Raw genomic sequence first — 24,910 nt, forward strand, 5'->3', positions numbered from 1 at the left:
ACGACGGGTGTCATATATGGAGCAGGATCTGCATACCCTTCTGGATCACTTGAGATCACCCCCCGTGTTTGGTGGGGTTCGTGTTGCCCAGTCTTTAGCTTTCTATGTTGTGTTGTGTGTACTGTTGTTTATCCTTTTGTTGTTTTTCGATTTTTACCATGGCATTGTCAGTTTGTTTTCGACATATGAGTCTGGATGTCTCATTGGTATCTTTCGCCTCTCTTTTACAGTAAACCTTTAATATTCAATTCCAAGAATGTTTCAAGAAATTTCAAGTCGTCTTGAACATTTGATTGAAACCAATAGGGAAATACTCCTTCTTTTTCTACTGCATTCGGGGACATTTATGTTGTACTAAACATATAAAACCAAATATACTAAGATAGTAAAAAAGTTATTTATTGTATTAAAAATCCACCATAATTCCATTATTTTAGTTTGATCGTTTTACCTAATTGTTTTGGGCGAACAATCGATACGATATGATGTAAAAAAAACATTGGTCTTCCTTCATCAAACAAGTCATCTCCAGCATCTGTCCATACAAGGGAATAAAAATATGTTTGGTTTTGTATTTGAACGATATGAAAATCTTATTTCCTATGATAAAGTTTTTTGGCACAGACCTTATTACGAAAGACCACAGGTATCATTTCAGATTCGAAGTTTAATAGGAATGGATTTTTTCAAAGTTATATTTAATTTTATGTATAATTTAGGATTTCTTGATTTGAAATGCAATATCGAAATTCGAAATTCAATATCTAACGGTAGAATTTGGAAGAAAGCCTTTTAAAGTTTTTAAATTGAAATGTCTTGTAACACTTATATGTGTATAGGTCTAAATATAAAAATAAGATGTGATACCACTATCAATGAGACAACTTTCCACCACAGAATAAATGATGTTGAAGTTAGCAGCTATATGTCACCGTACGGCCTTCAACAAGAAAAAAAAACATACCGCATAGCTAGCTATAAAAGGTCCCAATATGCATAATGTAAAACAATTATATCGAGGAAACTGATGGCCTGATTTATGAAGAAAACAATAAACAAACAAAAATGATATACATCAGCAAACGACAACAATTGTATTATAAGCTCCTGACTTGAAAAGGGCACATGCCGAATGTGGCGGGGTTAAATATGTTTGCGGACGCAGAACCCTTACCTGACCTGGGAGAGTGGGGTAACAGCCTATAGATTTGAAATGCCTGGAATTGAAGTGACAACCAATAGTAGTTTTATAAGTTCGGTCAACCATCTTCAAATATTGTTTTATATGATAAAATAAACAATAAAATATGGATGGCAGCTTTTTGAAAAAAGAAGAATTGGTTCCTTGGGTTTTACAATAAAAAGGGATTTCCAGTATGTTTTCTTTATTTGTTTACGGAATTTCGAAACTAGTTACCGCGAAGAGGGGGACCAACACTGTCCCTTTGATCTGCAAGGTTGCATTAGATCGGCACGAACTCATAACGTTCGAATTCAGAGCATTAATATATAAAAAATATAAATGAAAAGTACGGGAAGGGGACTGAGCACTCACAACATGTTTAACCCTGCAAAATTCTGTATGTACCTGTCCAATGTCAGGATCTTGTAATTCAGGGATTGTCGTTGGTTACTGTCTGTCATTTTGTTTTTCGTTTATTGTTTTGTCATTAATCAGGTAGTTTGGCCATTTTGTTTAATTGTTTCACAATTTGTCATGTCATGTTATAGCTGACTATACGGTATGGCTTTCATGAATTTTGCTCATTGTTAAGGCCATCACCAATAGTTGCTTACATCCACGTTATTTGGACTAGGGTCGATAGTTGTCTCATTGAAAAACACACCACATCTCCTTATCTTTATAAAGAGTATAACAATAAAGAAACTAAAACAAAAGTTGTCTCCATATTTACCTCAATTCATGTATAATAGATATTATTAGAAGTAAAGGTTATATTAGTTTTGATACTGAATGTTGAAAATTTAATTGCATACTCAGATTTGGGTTCTGAAAGAGAACGAAATTAGAATCTCCATATTCCTATTTGATGATTTAATTACGAATCTTAAATGATCCTTACTGGTTTTTCATGGTAAACAGTATATTCCTCACATATACTTCGATTTCTAAAAGGTTATTTATGAATGTTAGTAAAAATCACCAAACAATGCGAGTTGAAAATTTTGCTTAGATACTAATATCTAAATGTAGGTTTTTTTGTATTGAAAACCTAAATCAATCTAATGCTATGGTACTGGTGATCCATGTTACAAATTTAATCACATTAACAAACACACCAGGCATATTTTTCTCTGAAATAGAAATTAAACATAGAGTTTAATTAATCAAGTTATATAAACGGTAAGTAACACCATGTCTAGATATGCTATTATTTACAATGCATTTTCTTTCTGAATTAAAATGTCTGTCTTTAATTTAATGAAAAGATGAAAAACAGCGGCATTTTGAGATAAAATAATAAATTTTAAGATATGATATAGAGTTTTACACAAAATATGTTTTGCTACAAACAGTCCTATACAAAAATATGTTATTGGTAAACTATTACTTTTTGGTAAGGCTTCGGCTCATATCTAATTCCGTCAGAAACTATGCATCAGATGGTACTTTTTTTAAAGGTAAAACGTAATAAAAACACAGCTGACATGTCTGCACTGAAGTAATTGTCCAGATTACAGCATCGTATTTATATATTCATTAATGAATTTTGCAGAATTCTGTTTCTGTGACCTTATAGTGACTCTCATCATGCCGCCTCTATTGTAAAAATGCAATAACATTAACTTCAGACAATGTCAGAACTTTTGTTAAAAGTTGGTATATTTAAATATTTAAATTACAAATATCATAAAGCTTTTAAATGGATTACAATTGCTTACATCCTCTTCATTTGAACTGTTGTGGGTAGTTGTCTCATTGGCAAGCATATCACATATCTTTATTTTTATATAGATTGTTTTATTACTATTGCTATAAAGCTTTACATACCTGCACAGCCTATACCCCAAGAAACAATTCCAGAAAGGTACCATTTGTTGGAATGGATGCAGTCAAATGGTCCTCCACTATCACCCTATAAATTGAATATATTTCTAATGTCAGAAATACGCAAAACATAAAAAGTCTATGCAAAGATCAAGTAAATATGTAAAACAAAAATACCGAATTCCAAAATAATTTTAAAAAGGGGACGTCCATAAAAACTAACAAAATCAAACGTTATCAATCAACAAAACGAGTGAAATACAAATGTCATATTCCTGACCTGGTACAGGCATTTTCCGAGGAAAATGGTGGGTTAAACCTGGTTTTACAGCTAGCATAATCGCCCGCTTGTATGACAACTACTGTTTTTTCTGCGTAAACGGTTATGGAAATTGTTTTGATTCGCCTATTTCTTTTCAGTATGTTTGGTTTTTTTTTTCAGTCATACTTTTCTTTGACATTTAAATATACTTTCTGGTCAATGAAATAAAATGAACACTTGAACAGAAGGAAAATTTCTTTAAATCTACCTGCCTGACAAGCGTCATGTCCGCCACCCTGAAAACCAGCACAAAACATGTTTTCTGTTATTTGTCCAGCCAACGTTGGATTGATGGTTGTATTACATTTCTTTGTATCCTTAATTGGTAATTTTGTGTTTTTCAGTACATTTTCATGGCCAGTACCTATTAACATATTGAATTTGATACTCTAGTACAACGACATTAACAAAAATATCATCTTTACACTAATGATAATTAAGATAGGAAAACATGATCATCGAAAACATAGTTCGCATTTTAGCTAGTATGAAAGAACAGAATAAAATATTGCATTACAATGTATTTTTATTATTACCGATTTGCAACGCAATTAGGACTGCATTGTTAATTCCGAAGGCAGTATTTGTATTATGTTGAGTAATGGTTTTATTCCCATTGCTTTTGCGAAAAATAATGAACACTTCTATGCAACTAATGTATAAATGTACCTTGTGTCTCTCCCCAACCTTTGACGAAACATATATCTCCGACTTTGACATCTTTTGTTGGCAGACATATTGGTCGTACATAATTATTATAATTGAATGGCTTATCAACTTTTACCAAGCTGATGTCCTTGTGAAGAATGTGGTCAGGACTTTTTGCGTCGACGATTTTGACAGCTTTTCGTTTTTGTTGTGTTGATGGTTCTTGTAAAGACTTGTGGGTCTTACCAGCATAAATTGTCCATTTTGTTGCATCATTAACTCTAGAATTATGATAAAAAGTACAAATAAAAATAATTTATGAAATGCTCATCAAAATTTAAGGAGACCAAGATCATCATGTTTAGGCGACTTTCTTTCTTGAATGTTTTATTTTCATACTTTGTTTTTAACTTTTCATCAATTTGTTGTTGCTGCTAATTTGTAAACATATCTAATATCCAGAATATAAAGAGTAAAAATAAATCATATGTCTAAGTTTTCGTGCATGCTGTAACCTTGTTTACAATTGTCTCCCAATTGATACGATATTCCTGGGCTTGTATTTCCTATCATGATTTCCTTGCTGCTCACAAGGAAGTTATTAAACCAAGAGCTCTTAATGGTGAAGTTGAAATCATCCCTTTGTAAATTTTACGGACGCCATCACGAGTTGGTTGACTGTTATGGAATATCCGTTTCACAGATGATAGCGGATATGATCCTATATGTCGTAACTACAATCCCGTTCCCTTTTCACGAATGTGACCTACCGAATTATACTAATTACCGGGTTTGTACTAACATGAGCAAGACGACGGATGCCACATATGGAGCAGGATCTGCTTACCCTTCCGGAGCACCTGAGATCATCCCTATTTTTTGGTGGGGTTCGTGTTGCTTAGTATTTAGTTTTATATGTTGTGTTTTTTTTGTACTATTGTTTGTCTGTTTGTCTTTTTCTTTTTTAGCCATGGCGTTGTCAGTTTATTTTCGATTTATGAATTTGAATGTTCCTCTGGTATCTTCCGCACCTGTTTTACAGTTCTTTTTAATTTGATCGTAAATTTCTATGAAGTTTTCAAATATTCTATTATTTGATATTTATCGATAAACTCTAAGTAAATGCTTGTACATCAAGTATGGGACTTCACTGGCACTGACGCAACATTACACGACATTCCAATATGAAGTAAAACTGAATCTTATTAGATGTACATACAGTAGAAAACAATGTTTGGCGGTAACAATCCAATTAGGAGCAATAATTGCTCCACCACATTCATGTTTTTCATTTAGTCGTAGCTGTACTATCCATGGCCAGGAGTAGTTTTTGGCACGATTTCCACCAACTATTCTCGTTTGAATTAACGTTGGTTTCCAATATGGTGTTCCACATTCAACTGAATTTGGCCCATCTGCAAAATATTCACAATCCAAAATGATATGAAAGTTATTAGTCTATAGAGTATAACGATTCATGTCAAAGTTCACTTTCGCAATTCTTCTCTTACATGATATGTATTTCCATGAACAGAAACAAGATAATGCAAATGAGGCAAATATAAAATAAACAGACAGCACTATGTGGTCATAGCAGATAAGGCAAACAAACTAATTCACAAAACATTTTTCTGGAATCATAAATAGAGCAAAATAACATGTGTTAAGGCCCTCGCATTTTAAATTGCCTCATATAAAAAGAGTTCGAATATTTTCCTGCAAACAAAGTTTATTTTTTTTTCAAATTGAAAAGAGATCTAATATTTCAATTGCAATTCAAAATGTCGAAGAAATTTGAAATGTTCTTGCACTAAAAAGAACGGAACCAGACGCAATTCTTAATTGAAAAATATCGTTGAAATTACTTCAATGAATAAGACATAATTGTAAGAAAATTTAACTTTTTACCTTTTTTTTCGCAAGTAGGTCCACTGTATCCACGCAGACAAACACATTGGTAGGAGTTTGCATCATCTTGACATTTGCCATTATTGGAACAAGGCATAGAGGCACATTCATCTACATCTACAAAACAATCTGAATATTTGCAACAGAAACAGTCGGACAGTTTAACAAAGCATTTTCGGATATTACTGGTAATTTTCCGACAACTTTAAAAACTTTCTGCATTCCAATTTTTTGAAAATTTACTAAAGACAAAATAAGTGCTATTCATAATTAACAAAATAATAAAGTTAGAGTGATGCATTTTTAATTCACGTATGAGAACTAGTAAACGAAATTTAGTTTAGTCTGAAACGGTAATTTGGATCTTCACAACAAAATTTGTAGTTATTTTCTGTTTATCAGTCAATTTTCAGACTTGCTACTTTAAATTCAGTACTGTTCAGACAATTCGCTTACCGTCAATAACAACTGTTCAGTCTATGTTCAGACTATTCGGTAGTTGTTATTTACCTGTACAGTTAAAACATACTGAATTATCTGAAAAGCTAATGAAAAGGATTGACTGAAAGCAAATTTGACTGCATCAATAGCTAAGGTAGCAATTCATAAGATAATCACTCTCAGGAACACTTATGGGCATTTAGTACTCTAACATAAAGTGGTACAGCATTTAAATACTTCTGAAATAACACCGTATTATCCAGATATATTCTGGTAAATGGAATACTTATCTATAAATGTTAAAAATGCTTATTTACGTAATAAAAAACAATGCATTGTACATGAAAATAATACTTTATTAATGTTGTGCTTCCGAAGCGCTTTAATGAATTAATCTTCATAGGGAACACACGAACTCAAAAATCTTAAAGGTAAGATGTAGAAGACCAAAAAAGCATGAAGAGCTTCATGGCCAAAACAGGAACTAAGAAAAAGTCAAATTCATACAAGGTCAACTTTTCCTACGTTGTTCATATGCATATGTACATTAATGAAGGCACTATTTTTTTTCTACGCTCTACACTAATATTCTTCATCGTAAATTGAAAATTGTACTACAAAATTGTAAATAAAGATCCAAATTAGGTCATAAGATATCTTATTTTGTGAAGAACCTCAATGACTCCAAAACAAATACATCGAAAATGATATCATCAACATGCTTTGTTATCGACAACATATTTGATGAGTTTGGTGGATTGATATTTAAATAGACAGTCAGTATTCCAATGGATACTAACTTTGCAACCTTATTGGTCTATCGTTCTTGTGCTCACTTGGATCAGAATTCATTCAGAGCCATATTAAAGATAAAAAGAAAAATAAAGTTTGCAAAGTTTTTTAATTTTACTTTCAGATATCGACAACACATTTGATGAGTTTGGTGGATTGATAATTAAATAGACAGTCAGTATTCCAATGGATACTAACTTTGCAACCTTATTGGTCGACTTGTTCTTGTGCTCACTTGGATACGAATTCATTCAGAGCCATATTAAAGATAAAAAGAAAAAAAAGTTTGCAAAGTTCTTTAATTTCACTTTCAGATATATCGATGATGTCCTGTCAGCACAGAAATCGACAATTTATAAGTTTACTGTTACCATTACGAATTTATAGTGTCTATGTCTCAACTTACTGGCGACAACTCGCTAGCGACAATAGTATCCTATTGTCGATTGTCACATTTTGATTGAGTGTTGGTTCACAATGTAAGTTATGCATGCATAGAAGTAGACAGTAAACCTTTCGACGTACCCGGTCTCACTCCAATCGGAGTTCATTTGATTTACACAGTTTTTGTGTTTATCCGTTATTTGTATCCTCGTAATGGATTTATGAGATTTAAACATCGGTTAACTACTTTAGCCTTTAATTCATAGTTTAGAATGGTGAACATTTACCTATATGACAATTAACACCTGAGTATCCTGGACAACACTGACAACGATAACCATCGATCCGGTCTACACATGTCGCACCATTTTGACAAGGTGAGGGGGAACATTCGTTTATATCTGGAACAAAATCAATAACTTATTTTTAGTGTAAATGAATGAAATGTTTATTACAGTTACATTTATGACGAGATTTCTTGTATCTTTTCATAAAAAATAACTCATATTATAGAAATAATATTTGATGACAAAGATAATTTGAAAAGTAATTAATTTATAGAATATACCATCCTATACGACAATTCCGTATTACATTTCGACCAAGAATCGTTAGCGAAAGGTATAGTAAAGAAAAACACAGAAACTACATGAGTATCTTTATTATACGTACGAAGAGAAATTATGATATACTGTATACACAAGGAAATGAAAGTCGTCTTTCTTTCTACTGAAAGTCGGGAACTACAGTCGAGAATTACATATCTAATGTGTACATACCGTATATACTTTCAGTACGTTAGGTATCAACAATTCTCAAACTTATGATTATGTTTCTCTAATTCGGTATCATTCAAATCAGTTCTGACGTTGCAGTTCGATAATTTTTTTATAAACCTCACGTTGGTTAAATTTGTCTCATGTAACTTCCTGTTTAATCCATGTAGAACAGCAATTTTCACTAAATTATGAGAGAAATGGATTCTACTGCTTTACCCCGTTGGCTACAGTATTCAATTACAAGTTTGAAATTTAACTCGGTTAAGCTCGATATTGACGGTTTTCACTTTTACTGTTTTGCAGTTAAGGTCCTTGGTATATTGGAAAATTGCACCTTTAGTTGTTTTTCCGTGAAATTACTTATGAACCGTTTAACCAATTATATAAAATTATAATATGTTGGTACTGTGGCAAAATGGAGGTCAAGCTCGATATAAACTATTTTTAATTTTGCCGTTCAAGAGTTGTTTCCCTTGCTAGATTGGAAAAATAGGCACAGAACGTGGCAGGTCAAAGAAACCTGAAAGTGCCTTCAAAATACAAAAAAACCCTGTTTGATGTCAATTTGACAGTTCATTTCTTGTTCATAAATTCTAATATGATGTAAATGAACAGTTACGAATACAAAAATTACCCTAAAATAAAGCAATGACAAATGCCATTATTTACTATCGGAACTCCCCCCCCCCTAAAAAAAGAAGATAAAAATAGAAAAAAAGTCATAACATTAGCAGTGGTATTGACCATGATTTGCTTGTGGAAATCCCAATATAATTCGGAGAAAAGATGAGAGGTGCGTAGTTGCATTTTATGGAAAGAATCTGCAAAAAAGCTTTCTCAATTTTGATATGGGGTGTAGAAGAGGAAGTTGATACAAATGTGCATTGAAGTAAGCGGTCATGACAAAATTAATGTCTTGCCAAAGTTAACCCCAAAATGTATTCCAACGAAGAAAGCAACTAAAAAAAACCCCATGTTTTCCATATTGATTAAGGTTGAAATAACCAGTGGCGTAACTATGACTTCATCTAAAACCGAGACAAGGGATCTAAGGGTCGTATCAATTTCTAAGTGAAGAACTTTTTATCTACTTTTATCAATTATGTCTATAACATTACCTGTCTGACATTGGGCGCCTGTGTACCCCGGTCGGCATGTACAGATAAATCCATTTATTATGTCTTTGCATTTACCGTTATTCTTGCAGGGATTAGAAGAACATGCACCTGTAATTGGAATTGTCAATAATAAATTTATTTATATATATCTATACTTCTATATGGGTAGGTGACTGCGAAGAACAGGGTTTCATAAGTACAAGTCTAAAAAGACTCAAAATAACAAAAAGAAAGTGAGAGACTTCAACGGACCTGTATTGCCGACAAGGAATAAAATTGATACCATGCAACAAGAATATTTGGGTTGAATGGGAGCTGTTTGGGCCAAAGCATTTTCTCGCTGATCATTTCTAATTGTCTTTCCATTATAACTTTCAAAATAGGTCAAATAGGCAAACGTGAAAAACAAATTGTTAAAATTGTGATTTGGGGGCTTTCAACTCATGTAGGCGTTTATCAATGATTTCAATCATTTGCGTATTTGTAGATCTTATATTGCTGATTATTTTTGCTGTTTACTGTCTCTCCTTTTCTTTTCTACTACTTGTGTTCCAAATAGTTTTCATCATAATTGCCAAAAACACAAAATTTTGGTAGAACATTGTCCTTTGAGGTCTGACAGGTTTAGTTGAAATATACAGTAGGTTTAGATTGACAGTCTGATTTTTTTTTGGCAAGTCAAATTTTCCCTATCTATAACGGTTTTAAGGCCATGTTTGTCGGTCAACGGGTTTATCCAACACAGTTTATAAACAAGATACTATAAGGGTGAGCGTGTGTGCAATGCAATTTGCTTGATAATTTCAAAGAAGAATATTTTGTGTAATAGTAAACAGACGACAAACAGAAACGATGTCAATAGCTCACAATGGCACTGTGGGCCAGGTGACTTGAGAAAAATGAAAAGGCATGAATACAAAAATATTAAATATTGAGAATAAATGACTGTACTAAAAAAAAACATTGAACGGTTGATCCCATTTTGGATAACAATTTAATCAACTTTTAGTCAATTAAAAGTATGGAATAAGGCCCTATTTCGTAAGCTTCTTAAATAAATTTGCCCGGTCCATTTGCAGTTTCCTGAACAAAAATACTCATCATAGATACCAGGTTCAAAATTTTGTTGCGTTTCGTCTACGAAAGACACACCAATGACGCTCGAATCCAAGAGTTAAAAAGGCAAAAATAAAGTACAAAGATGAAAAGCATTAAGGAACCACAATTCCGACATTTTTGCCAAATACAGCTAAGGTAATCTTTTTCTTGGGTAGAAAATCATTAGTAGTTCGAAAAAGAGAGGCGAAAGATACCAAAGGGATATTCAAACATATAAGTCGAAAACAACCGACAATGTCATGGCAAGAAACGAAAAACGACGAAAAGACAAACAACAGTACACAAAACACAATATAGAAGACCAAAGACTGAGCAATACGAACCCCATCGGGGTGATCTCAGGTGATCCGGAAGAGTAAGCAGATCCTGTTTCACATGTGGAACCCTGTGTGTTGCTAATGTAAGTTCAAACCTGTTGAAAAGTCTAATTTGGTAGGTTACATTCGAGGAAAAGGGCACGGAATTGTGGTTAAGGCAATTGGAAAACAAAGCGAATATATTCATCATTAGATACCTAGATTGTCTAACAATAACACTGTTAGAGGATCATTTATGCCTTATGTGTTAAAAATAACTCTAAGAATGCATTGTTTTCCATATGACATAAATAAAGGCAACAGTAGTATACCGCTGTTCAATAGTCATAAAGCGAAAACAAATCCGGGTCACAAACCAAAACCGAGGGAAACACATCAACTATAAGAGGGAAACAACGGAACAACAGAAACACTGAACTGCTACAAAAAGAAACACCAACATACGTAGAAACGGACTACTAGTATTTGATAACAACTGTCATATTCTTGACTTGGTACAGGACATTTTAAGAAAAAATGGCAGGTTGAACATTTTAACATCTTAAAATCTGTACAAGAACTTACGTTTTGTTTGGCATCGATCACCTGTGTAATTAGGTTTGCATTTGCATTTGTAGCTTAATCCAACAGTTTGGCATATACCATGATTCTGACATGGAGATGATTTGCATGCATTGATTTCTAAAATAAAATTGCTGCTACAATGATAATAGATATTAATCAATCAATTAAAGGGCATTAATCGCGTATCTTTTTTTTATTAGATTTTTTCTGACATCAATATCAACATATTAAATTTATATCTACCACATATAGTGCTTTAAATGTTTAGGTTTTTTTTGTCATCTCCATAGAATAATTTTGAATGGCGTTAACAATCTTGATAAACGTTGGAAGCTCCAAATTAATTTATTCAAATTCTCTTTTCTAACAAATTTTGAGGTTTATTTTCCTAATGCTGCTGTTGGTTATCATATCAACCATGTTGTGTCGTTTGCTTGTGTTCCTACATTTTTCTGTCTTTTGTGCCAGTTTCTGTGTGTTGTCTTTATGAGTTTCCTTTAAACTGGTGTATGATTAGGTTTGTTTCAAGTTTGATGTTTATATATAAAGTAAAGTTTCGTTGTAATCAGTTATAATGTAATCCTCTTGAATCTTGAGTCAATCATCTCCTTGGTCATTGAAATGGTAGATTGTGAAGATGATGTTTCTAACTTCTGAAAGTTAGAGGTTATCTTTTTCAATGAAAGTGCCTATTTTATTGAACATGTATTTATAAAGTTCGTAATTAACCTGTTTTACAATGAAGACCTCTAAACCCTCGTTTACAAACACATGTATATCGATTGATCCCATCCACGCATCTACCTCCATTCTGACAAGGGTTGGATTTGCATTCGTTAATACCTGCAATATTCATTGCCTTTATTTAAAAGAAAGGCGAAAGATACCAAGGAATATTCAAACTAGTTAGTCTAAAATAAGCTGACAATGCCATGGCAAAAAAAAGAAAAGGCAAACAACAGTATACAAAACATAACATAGAAAACTAAAGACTGAGCAACACGAACCGCACGATTATTTGTAAAATCTTTGAAATATTTTATCGATTGTTATAGTATACATGTTTGGACAGATGAACTGGTTACGCCTGTCTCTTTGAGATATTTAAAACTTCTCAAATTAAAAAAAAAACACAATACACTGTTTTGGGGATTACCAACACAGATCTTCGATAGTACAACTGACAATCCGTTGTCAATTAAGAACGAATTCATAATTACAGTGTGAACCGAGTAATGTTATGATAAGCTAAGACTGAAGGTTTATACACGATGTCATTATTAAACAATCAAAACTCTAATTTTAAAAACAAAAAAATTTATCCTGATTTCTGCATTACTATCGACTTTTATCGCAACTATTGTATTAAATTCAAATTGGGTGTACAGTTAAATGGAAAATAAACAAGTATTCAGAGAACCACAAAAGCTCACCTACTTCACAGTGACGACCTGTATACCCAGGTTTACATACACATTTATATCTATTTGGCATGTCAACGCATCTGCCTTTATTCTGGCAAGGGTTGGATTTACATTCGTTAACATCTAAAAAAAAGTATCATAATGTTAGATTTATAAATACAATCATATATATACTAAATGCTTACAGCAGCAGATGCCCTTTTCGAGCCTTGATAAAAATTTGACAATACAAATAATGACAATGTATACAAGTAGTTTTGTGTGTTCTTCTTCTATCTACTAGATGATAATGGTATGTAGAATTTTTATTCCTTTGATGTGTTGTTAAAAAGTAATTTGACATGAGAACTGTGTATGACTGGCATCGGTACCATGCATTTTTCTCAAAACAATTAGAGTATATTCTAAGAATTTAGAAATTTTGTAACTTTAAGCCATCCTTTCATTTTTATTTTCAGAAAAAAATAACCCGACAAATCACTGTGCATGTTCTTTTATTTGTCAACTTATCAATTCTTTGAAATGCGCTTACTATTTCTATTGCCATATTACACATCATTTCGTGTGATAAATGTGTATTAAGGTGGACATTAATATATATTTTTAACAGAATTTGAGCGTAACTACGAATACACTCTTTAATTGTGGAGAAATAACGGTCTCCGAAATACCACAGTTTTTGCAATAATCGGAGCTGGATTGTTTAATGTACTCGAAACACGAAGGAGGTGTATTCAACCAAATCTTTCTATTGTTTAAAAAAGTAATTCGGAGATCATAATACCATTAATCCTTTAACTTAAACAAGATATGTGATGCTTTAAAGTATTAAAATAGGGCAAATTCCTCAAACAATTCCATAATAGCAGGAGCACAATTTCAACATGTGTACAATCCAATCTTCCTGTGAAGTTTCAGGCATCTGGATTTAAAAATGTATGAGGAATTCATTACACACTTTCACCCGGCTTCCCGCCCAATCCCAATTCTTAAAGCCCGTTTCGGACTTCTTCCAACCCGGCCAAAATATTTTGAGATACTAGGGACCATTATTATGGTTAAAGTTGAGTGCTATATAAATAATTTAAGTTTCCATAAATTTCGAAGTCTATGAGATGTCTATTTTTATATCTATTTTGTGTTCATTTTTGTGACATTTCTGCTAGTGGTAGACCTCTATTATCAAATTGTATAGTTTTGGGTCGAATACTATTATGGAATGGACCTTTGTCTACCAATGTGGTCCTTACAGTTTGTTATTAATTAGTTCGGTTCGTGCATTTTTAATAACCTATTAATGTGTGTGTGTGTGTTTTTTTGTGGTTAGTTGTATTGTTGGATTGCTGTATCATTGAAATATATTTCACATCTGTATTTATGCATGTTTACAAACACATTAATCTTTTCTATGAGATATCATATTGATCTAACAAAAACTCTGTGAGGCCTAGGGTTGCTTGTTCCTCTGATAAGCATGGTTGACAAATGAATTGAATGATTGATTGTTTGGCTGATTTTTAGTGTTTAACGATACTTTTGGCTTTTTCGTGGCGGTCAGATTTTATTGGTGAAGGAAGCCGGATGCCCAGAGAAGTATGGACATGTGGCAGTAAAACTGGCAATCAAATCTAGTTAATTAAGATTGGAGTCGAACGCACCTGCCAAACCGTTTGTGTTGTCAGGCTTGTTATACAGTAGATAAACTCTTTAGACCACTCGGCCACCGGGTTCCCCACACATGAATTGAAAACAGAGTTCAATAGATATAAGAAGATGTGGTATGAGTGCCAATGAGCCAACTCTCAATCCAAGTCAAAATTTATAAAAGTAAACCGTTATAGGTCAAAGTACGGTCTTCAACACGGAGCCTTGGCTCACACCGAACAGCAAGCTATAAAGGGCCTCAAAAATTACTATTGTTAAACCATTCAAACGGGAAAACCAACGGTCTAATCTATATAAAAAAAAAACGAGACACGAGAAACACTTATGTACCACATCAACAAACGACAACTACTGAATATCAGATTCCTAGACAGGTGCAAACAATTGCAGCGGGTTTAAACGTTTTAATGGTACCAAACATTCACCCTTATCTGAAACAATAGTGTAACATCACAACATAGAAAGACACACTATAAAATATCAATTGAATTGGCTTAACTCAATCAAAAGACATATTAACAAGCCTTTCAAATCCATCATAATATAAATAGCAGCAATCCACCGAAAAAATAAGACGTCTTTCGATCAACAAAAATAGACAACTGCCTGTAATATGTTAAGCTCTAAATCGCCCTTAATCTTTACAGAAGTGTGAAAAATATGATTTAAAAACAATCAAATATCTAAGGAACTTTCCGATTTGAATTTTCCTTGGAGTTCGATATTTTTGTTATTTTACTACCGTCACCATCTAATTTCTTATAGCAAAAACATTAAGATATAACTTAAGACAACCTTCGACGAGGAAGTTACTTTTAAAGCATAATTTGATCTTGAAATTTTGTTTTGTTACAGATCAAAGACAAGTTTGTTTGCTTTTACTTTAGTCTCAATCCCTTTTTATTAGCTCTATGATACGCCTATAACATATTTATTGTATAAAAAGAATTATAAAAGAATTATCCGATCGGAAGTCATTGCCCTACCATATGAATTAAATTAACTTAACACTAAGATTGTTTTAAATTACCTTCGTTGGCGCCAGGTTTCCAATTTAATAAAATTTATCAATTTAATTTTTTTATATTCATTTCTACAAAAATCACTAGTTATTATATATATCAAAGCTTGTGCATTTTTATTTATATGATTGTGACTTAACAATTCAATCTACACAATATTATTTTGTATTTGTCCAATAACCCCACCCACCCAAAAACAAAGACCAGATGTGATACTAGGTGATCCTGGAGGATGAGCATAACATCATTTAAATTTATGTTACGTCCTTTTTTCAGAATTCTTCAATAAAAAGTAAAATCACAAAAATACTGAACTCCGAGGAAAATTCAAAAAGGAAAGTTCCTAACCAAATGGCTAAATCAAAAGCTCAAACACATCAAACGAATGGATAACAACTGTCATATTCCTGACTTGGTACAGGCATTTTCTTATGTTTTTTTATAGCTTGCTAAACCTCTCACTTGTATGACAGTCACATCAAATTCCATTACAATGACAACGATGCGTGAATAAAACAAACAGACGGTCCAAGGACACAGTTAATAGTGTATAACTTGCATTCTTTTTTTATACACTTTCCCAATTTATTTCTTGATATGTTATGCATGAAATATTAAGTAAGGGGATGAAATTACATGTTAAAAAATTTGGGTGCTGAATCTTTATGTTAAGTAATGATTTGGTCCAGTTAAAAAAGGTCAAAAATTAGAATGTCTGAAGCTGTCAAACTGAATTTTAGCCCCCCTTAACAAAAAATTGTCAATATTTTGAGTTAGAGCTGGTAGAAGTTTCTATAATTTTGATATTATTTGTATCAATAGTAGTACACTACACTGTAAAAATCTTTTTGAGATAGAGTAGGTGCGATTTTTTTAATTTGAATTTATTGTCTAAAAGAAATGCACTACGAAATAACTGTGTTCTCGGGCCAGACACAATAGGTAAAAATGTCAAAAATAGTGGTACAGCAGTCAACATTGTGTTATCATCTTAATCACTATAAAAACAAACAAATGTAACAAAGAAGCACAAAAAGGCATACATCATATTTAACATCCTCATTTTGCTTTTTTATTATAAGATTTCATTAATTTTTGTAAAATCCACCCATAAAGGATGGAGGGTTTTAAGTACTGGCGTAGAATCGCGCGTTTGAAGTTACACAGGTAAATATAAAATAATTTTGTCGTTCTAAGTATGACGGGATACATAAGTACAGAGTCATGTCAAAAGACATAAAGAGGACATAAATGATCTCCAATTATAGAACCGTCTATATAACATATGGCAAGCGCTGATGCGTTCAGGTTACAGGTTGCAATTCTGTCAATATAGACAATGCAATTTCCCAAAGGAACTCCCTTTGCGGCTAAAACTGTGCCACTTTTACTATGAAGTTGCGTGAAAAATTATATCCCAGAACGGGAAGTTAATATGCACTACTTTTTTATTCAAAGGTCAAAATATAGGGCTGTGCGGCATATTTTCAACATTTATATGCCCTGAACTTCTAAGAGTTTAAACTTGTACTAAAATTCTATACTACCCCTACCTCCACTTTTGGACCTCCTAAGAATTAAATTTTAGGCGCTACCATGTTTTTCTATACTGGTAACATTCCTAAGTTATGTCTCTATGAGATGAAACACAGAGATAATATCTGGGAACCAGTACGTTAACAAATTAACCTATCTATGAATATTATATATCTCCCCATAAGAGGCGTTTTTGTGAAACAGCTGTTTTTACAAAGTGCAACCTACAATGATGTATTTATTTACATAGGAGATAATAGAAGCCTTTCAGGGCCCTGCGTTTTCACTATAAAAAATTCTGAATTTTCAACACCTTTGGCTGTGAATAAAAAGCAAATATGGTGCCACATCTTTTGTTGTTAGAAAAATGGCATTTTTAAGGGTACTCTATGGTTAAGGAATTTTAGAAATAGCATGAATGAAGAACACCCTTTCTTAATTTTGCACAGAAAATTTGGATCATCACAAAAAGTTGCCTCCATATTTTTCGTTATTTCTACACCAACAGCCAACATTCATTTCTCGGTATTTCAATTGTCTTAAAAAGTTTTCTAATTAACAGGGCAGCAGAAAATAAAATTACTTCTAGATGTAAAGACAGGTGGCGCCCGTCATCTTTATGTATTTCCTTTTAACCTTCATCTGTTTACGGTACAAATTAATTAAAGATGTGTATAGAGAAACTAGCTTTCAGAAACCTCTTCTTGAAAGACGAATAACAAGTCACTAAATTTGACTAAATGCATATGTGTTCATTTCGAAAAAAGGTGTTGGAACACAAGAAAAGTGCAAAGAATCCGAAGATAACAGACGTGTAAAAGAGATAAACCATAAATAAGTAAAAAGTAAACGTCAGTACTAGATAAGGATAAAGCTGTCAGGTTATATTTGACTCATCAGATATTGTCCCGGTTTACGACTGTATTTTTCACAATTATTGGTATCTCATATTGAGCATGGCATGCGTACATGCTTAAATGTTGCCATTTCTGAATTTATTTTCCCATTAACCATTCTTGGGTTCTGTGATGTTCATGATATTGTAGGGTTTCAGGTTGTCAAGTAAAACTTTTGATTATGAATTATTCCGGACGGTACTGAAAGGAGGAAGTTGGTAACTTTTTTGCTGTAACCATATTGCAACGGATGTTCAAACTTAAATTGTTAATAGTTTTAGGTAATTCGTTATGTAATATACATCCTACAAGCGAATAAGACCAATAACGAGGATTAACAACTATATCTAAAATAAAAACCAGTTTAAGTCCATTCCTTCTGATAAATGCAAACATTACTTAACATTTCATGAATACTGTATATTTCTTACATTGAATTATTAACACTTATTCTATAACCTATTACAAACTGTAGCATTCGAAACCAAATACATTTTATAGATACTTTTCTGTTTACTTACTTATTTCACATTTTTTTCCAGTAAATCCACTTCGACAATTACAGGAAAAATTGGTACCAGAACTTTTACATATCCCTCCATTCTTACAGGGAGCAAGTGCACACGCGTTCTTTTTCTGTCCTAATGTGAAAAGATTAGTTTACTTTTCAATAATGACGTCATTGAATAAATGCATCCCTTATAGTTTTTTTTTAACCTAGAACTCTTTTGCTGCCCTTAATAATAGGGGTGATAGAGGTGTTTTATGACCAATGTAATTCGTTTGATGAAATTTCTTTTCTGCATAACGTTGACATGGTTTTGCACTAAACCACTGATCTAAATTTTACCTATGACCATAAAAAAATCAGAAGCAACTTATTTTATGCAATAATGTTCTGTTTATTATCTTGTTCATACATGGTATGGGAAAATAACGTTGTAAGTGTTTTTGGTTTTTGGAGTGCCTCTTACTTATCGTCGATCTTTATCTATATCTTTCAAAAACAATAGGGATGATGAACATTTTACGACAACATTACTAGTATTAGCCATTGTTGACCTCTTGGCTTCAAAAGCGGAAGTCAGTGTGGTGCATGATAAAAGTTTGTTGAAACTTTTAGAAAATGGGGTTAAAAAATTAGAAAAAGCCCAAATAAATATACACAAATAGTACATTACATACCTTTGACACATTGGTATTTAATTCTCAGATACTTCTCTGTACCAGAACACGGTTTATTAAACACTCGATTTGAAGAGTACAATTTACAAGACCTTTTCTGTTGACACAGGTCTTGAACTTGTCGAAGTACATTTAAACGACACATTTTTTGTTTTTTATTTCGTGGTCTACAAGTCCAAACCTCTGTTCTGCCATAAACAGCTGATAGAATCTTTAATGTTTGACCATAGCGACAACTAATATTGGTACGGCGTTCGTTGCAGATCGTGCTTTGTCGTCTACCTAAAAGGAAATATTTTGATAAAAAAAAAAGTAATCAGATACCGAAGAGTAATAATCACATATTATAATTCTTTCTTAAAAAAATAAACAAAAATATGAAAATAATATAATTGCAGTTGAGTAAAAAGCTTGGAACTATCATATTCCTAATCTGAAAATGTTATCATCCTAATCCCACAAAGAACTCACAATTAAGAATATTACAAGCGCATATAATTGTTTTTATAATTGCGCTATGCTGAAAGCCTAATCTTGTCAATTCTTAACACTGTTAGCCTAAATGAATGTATAAAATGATAACTGAAATACTCGATTTCGAAGTAAGAATATGTGCGTGACTCACTAGACTTTATCTGAAGTGCTGGCACTTAGTTTCCATTCACTCTTTACAACAGTAACATGATATTAAGGTCGGCTCAAAAGGCTATGATTTGAAACGTAAGCACCTTATAAAAGCATAGTTATTTTTATTTTGTGTCAATGATTACTCAAAAATTAATCTACAAAGACACAGACAAATGTAATAAAAATGTTACCAGAAAATCTAATAAATCTTTTCCATCCTCGAAACCAACCTTAAAAACAAAATATTATAAGGTATAATTTGGTAATGTTTTTGAGTAACTTTAAGAAAATTCTAAGTCAATTTCACAGTGGATTTTTTTTTCATTTATGATTAAAGAGGTCATAACTTTATTCGTTTAATTCAATAATTTGGAGTCATTGCCTTTAAAAGCTGTTTGAAGTACTTACTAGACATAATCTATAATGGTACAGGTGATCGTAGGAAAGTTTTTCACGTACAACTGAAATGCTCGAATTTTTCAGTTTTGATGTCAAGTACATTTAACTACATATGTCGAAGAACGGATGATGTAATGCCATGTTTACTATCATAGCGGAGTTTTTACCAAATGACCCTAAAAGGTCTCTCCAAAGAACCGGGACAAATCTTTCTACATGTAAACACTAATAATTGTCTACAGATAAATGTACGAGTAAAAGGAGATGGCGGGTGCACACCAACGAAACAGCCATCGAATGACACAAATAACTAAAACAACATCTAACTTAAAGGTTCAACATACAGCCTTTAACAATACACAAATGTCTATACTATATTTCAAGCGCTAAATGATTTTAACACAGTAATCTTAACACGAAATAACAAATTATAAATAAATTTAACATAAACTATCAAATATCTGTTGTCAATACTACATTCTCAAAATAAAATGAAACACATAAGATATGACATAAGACTATCAATATTCTGACTTTTGATAGACGCACACATAGGTTGCTAGGTTTGACTAGTTTGTTTTTTGTTTTTTTTTCTATTCTTAAATGTCAGCCATCCCCAATTTTATTTCAATCATTTACTTACAAAAGTTACCTATCGTTCAACAAATTCAAAGACTTTAATAATTTGTTTCGGAATTTGAGTAGTGGCGCCTATTCTAGACGATCCGATTCCTATTAATTTGCTGGTTGGTCATTTTTATAGCCTACATAATATCTGATATGTTGTCAACTGTATATGAGAAAATTAGGTTGATTTCATATTATCAATTTTTCTTAACCAAAGATGATTTCAAAAATTTCCTCAGTCTGAAAGATATATTTGGTTTACTTATAATTCAGATTGAATTATTTATTACGTCAGAAAAAAATCCTTTATGAATTTCTTAGAAAAAGCATATCATAATTTATCTGATGAGAATTCAAAATTCTTCAAAAATTCACCTGCTTCAAACATACAACAGATTTGGGTTATAACAGGTCTGTTATATTTGAGAGATATTACGGACAATTCCCCAGAATATTATTCAAATCATCACTATGTTTAGAACAAAACTGTGTCGATACCTGCTTTAAAAAATATTTCCCCTTGTCGAGATGCCGCTGTCGTATTAGGCATGCTGCATATATATATAACAAGACACTAAAATAACATCAAAATAGGGGCTGGCTGTAACAAGTGTCCAAATATTCAACAATTGGATCACACAAAAACTAAAGTGACTTATTTTCAACATCAACTGTATAAATGTTAGCAGAATGTTAAACATTTTTGAGAGAGGGTAAAGTTCATGTTGCTCCATCTTTCGTTTTCTATGTAATATTTGGGGACTTGTTTGTCTTTTCGTCGTTCTTCGTTTTTGCCATGACGTTGTCCGTTTTTCTTCCAGTTTTGAATGTTCCCTTGATATCCTCCGCTTCTTTGTTCATTTAGAATTTTTTAAGATACCAGAAAATATCCCTTCTGTATGCCATCTATCATTCTTAAATCGTTTAGTTGTTCAAGGAGTTAACTTTTGCATTTTCTGCAAAATATTTCTTTCGATTTCGAGTGGTATATTTGCGATATAACAATATTACTCTCTATATCTATCACGGACCTGTTTTGCCAGACTTACGGTCATCTGCAACGTAGTCGTGCTCTGTAAAGAGTTCTCAATTGTATGGCCATTACTATCAGTTGTAATCCTAGCATTACATGAATTACTAGTTCATTCATCAAAATGTTTCAATGCTTATAAGAATATCCATCAGAGATTATTCACATTTTTTGCTTTCATGATTTGAGTCGGTTGCTGATGAGTCTTTTGTAGACGAAACGCGTGTCTGACAAAAAAAAGTTAAAGCCTAGTATCTATGACGAGTGTTTTTACTTATTCCTCATTTTGATTCGGTGTGCAAAGGATCCATCTTTTCTCATCAGAAGTTTTTAAATCAATCAGCTCTTCGTGTATGTCTAAACATGTACATAAAACGTGAACACATACTCATTGAACACGACTAACTGCTGGCTTTTGATGAACGTAAAATTATATAAAATGGATCTAATCTTATCTGTTCAAATTAAAACTTATGTTTCGGCAAAATGAAAAAAAAATGTTTTGGCGCAAAGAAAAATTAGTTTGGGCGCAATTAAAATTCAGATTTAAGATGTCATAATACACTGTAAGTTACCAGTAATTAAGTGTAGATTGCTATGACAACACCTTTTGTATTTTGTTTGTTGGCATAGTTTGAATATATATACTTTTCAAATTTTGGCATAGGTTGAAGCCATCTTATATATACACACAAGTATAATAATACAAAAGATTGTATATCGTCAGATAATCTCAGGTGTAAAACACTCCCCCGAGGAAATAATATGGGCACTGTGTAATCCAAATTTTTTACCTTTAATAAATACCCCAAAAGTGCCCCTCGACGCGTATAGTTGTCTCTCTGAAGACAATATTATAATTATATTATTTTTTTATATTAATTACAGAGAAATGTGATGTCTTTTTTCTCACTGCATAGGGATTTTTACATAGAAAATAAATAAAATATTTTTCATGATATAAAATCAAACATGGAGAAATGACGTAACTTAGAAACTTCCTAGATTACTATTATCTAGAGTATAACTTGCAGGGAAAATCCACCTACGTATATAACTGCCCCGGAAATCCTCATCAACCTTAACTGTTTCTAAATCATGATCAAAAAGCTGCTTTTCTTTAAATCATTGATTTTAACTGCACAACCTTAAACTTAGTATAATAGTCCCAGATAAAACTGATCTGACAGTTCTACCCTAGAACTGATCTTGATTTTTTGGAAAATAATGTAAGATCTGATTCCATGTCCGTATTACGCTTCACTCTAGGTCCTTTTTAGTTTATTAGCTCTTCAACGTTTGTATAAGATTTTGGATTTTCAAATAATTTTACCTCGAGCATTATTGAATAGACATTAATTGTCGAAATGCCCAGGTCGGTAAAGTACGGTAACATTGGTACCGTTTATGTGTTTTGATGGTTCTACCATAAACTGATTCGGATAGTTCTACCATAAAACTGATTCGGATAGTTCTACCATAAAACTGATTCGGATAGTTCTACCATAAAACTGATTAGGATAGTTCTACCAAATAACTTCTCTAAAACTAATATTTTAAGAACATTTCTATGACAGACTGTTCTAAGACAGTTTAAAACTGATCCCAACTGTATCTAGATCTAATTTTGTAATTCTATACATCATTGCAATTTCTATCTATTTATCAAGGATGTTTCCATATTAAAACATACGCCTTTGGGGATATTACTTTCCCATGTCGGCTATGTCTAATTTATGCTTTCTTGTTCTATATTGAAGTATAATTATTAGAATTCTTATGGAAATTCGTATAAGTATGTGTTATGAATACATAAAACTTACAAAAATGAAGAAAAAGACGAAATTCTTACCTTGGGTATATACCAACGAGTTAATAAGGATAAAAGAAACTAAAATTTTGGGAAATATATCCATTTGTATTAATTGTACTTTCATTCCATAGCCCAAAGTAAATAAAAAGAAAAAAGAAAACAAAAGGATTATTTATTGGTAAATAAGTTAGTTGTTTTTACAGAAAATTTCTTGTTACATTTTATTTGAAGTGTTTGATTAGTTTTCTTTTTGCACATGTTGCATTTTATATATTACCTTTTAGATACCGTAATTTTATTAGAAATGAACTTTTAGCTTATGTAAATGTCTTCATTGGTATGGAAGAATTTGTGTTATCCTGTTAGTAATCTAAAATCTTTAACAAACATATGTTGTAGTGAGTATTAATGAAAGTTTAAATTGACATGCAACGTAGAAATACGGTCGTACATGGTCACGTTGCAGTAAAATTCGTTATTAAGTGTTTGAGTTACAATGGATAAGCGTCAGTTCATTGAAAAGAAACGATGAGCCCGGAGGCCGAATGATTTCCTTTTAACGTACATCCGATTATACATTGTGTCTCATACTTGAACTATTGTTGCGACGACTTTTCCCAAATACAGTTCCCTTCTTAATTAGACATTAATATTTGTGAGCTTAAATAACCACTTAATTCTCTATACTACTAATCAATAAATTATCTGGCCCAAGACCACAATAATGACCCCGCTTTTCGTTGTCCACGAATATAGTTTCCTTTAATTAAAGTGTATTTTTTCTTTATTTTTTCTTTCCCTTTCTCATTCATTTCTTAGTTTTAATGGGGTGGAAATGAAAGAAGAGAGCTGAAATAAATTTTCGGATGTTGTATTTTAACTGATTTTGATATGGAAAGAGTGATTAGGCCAGGTGCAAAAAGGTAATATTTACAGTTTTCGGAACATCTCTTGACTTGTCCATAGAGGTATGCATGTGTATTGGCTAAATTAGTAAGATGTTAGGGTGCAATCTTTCTGAAAGTTGGGTATATTTTTGGACTAGTACTGTACATTACACACACAAAAATTTGGACAAAAAGACTTGGTGCAATTTTTTAATGAGACAAAACTTTATAAAGAACTAGTAGAGGAATTTAATTGTGGTCTGTGGCCATCTACAGTCACGTTGAAAATTAAGGATTACGGTTCAGAAAGTTCTTTTATTGAAAAATAAATTTGAAGCGAACCAATTTTCCAGTAAAACATAATGGTACTAAAAGAAAAAATAATATAAATCAACTT

General features: G+C 32.2%; 1 protein-coding gene across 1 annotated transcript; it reads right to left on the reverse strand.

Moving 5' to 3' along the window:
* Nucleotides 1–383: 383 nt before the first annotated feature.
* On the reverse strand, nucleotides 384–23,748 carry LOC127738094 (coagulation factor IX-like). The gene is made up of 15 exons (XM_052249196.1): nucleotides 23,666–23,748; nucleotides 19,949–19,987; nucleotides 19,131–19,412; nucleotides 18,467–18,586; nucleotides 12,836–12,949; nucleotides 12,132–12,245; nucleotides 11,403–11,519; nucleotides 9,403–9,510; nucleotides 7,793–7,906; nucleotides 5,889–6,005; nucleotides 5,200–5,395; nucleotides 4,002–4,261; nucleotides 3,545–3,696; nucleotides 3,014–3,098; nucleotides 384–2,316 (listed from the first exon to the last, which is right to left on the reverse strand). The coding sequence occupies exons 1-15, from the start codon at nucleotides 23,727–23,729 to the stop codon at nucleotides 2,240–2,242; spliced, it is 1,959 nt and encodes a 652-aa protein (XP_052105156.1). The 5' UTR covers nucleotides 23,730–23,748; the 3' UTR covers nucleotides 384–2,239.
* Between the last annotated feature and the right edge of the window lie 1,162 nt (nucleotides 23,749–24,910).

This window comes from Mytilus californianus, unplaced genomic scaffold, assembly GCF_021869535.1.
Source record: "Mytilus californianus isolate M0D057914Y unplaced genomic scaffold, xbMytCali1.0.p SCAF_4, whole genome shotgun sequence".
Taxonomy (NCBI): domain Eukaryota; kingdom Metazoa; phylum Mollusca; class Bivalvia; order Mytilida; family Mytilidae; genus Mytilus; species Mytilus californianus.

Excerpts from the sequence above, each read along its gene's own strand:
- LOC127738094 (XM_052249196.1), bottom strand. The coding sequence starts at position 23,729 with ATGGATATATTTCCCAAAATTTTAGTTTCTTTTATCCTTATTAACTCG. Across the intron at positions 12,950-18,466 it reads TGGAAAAAAATGTGAAATAA|ATGTTAACGAATGTAAATCC; the intron begins GTAAGTAAACAG and ends ACTTTTTTTTAG. Across the intron at positions 4,262-5,199 it reads GCCAAACATTGTTTTCTACT|AGTTAATGATGCAACAAAAT; the intron begins GTATGTACATCT and ends TCATAATTCTAG.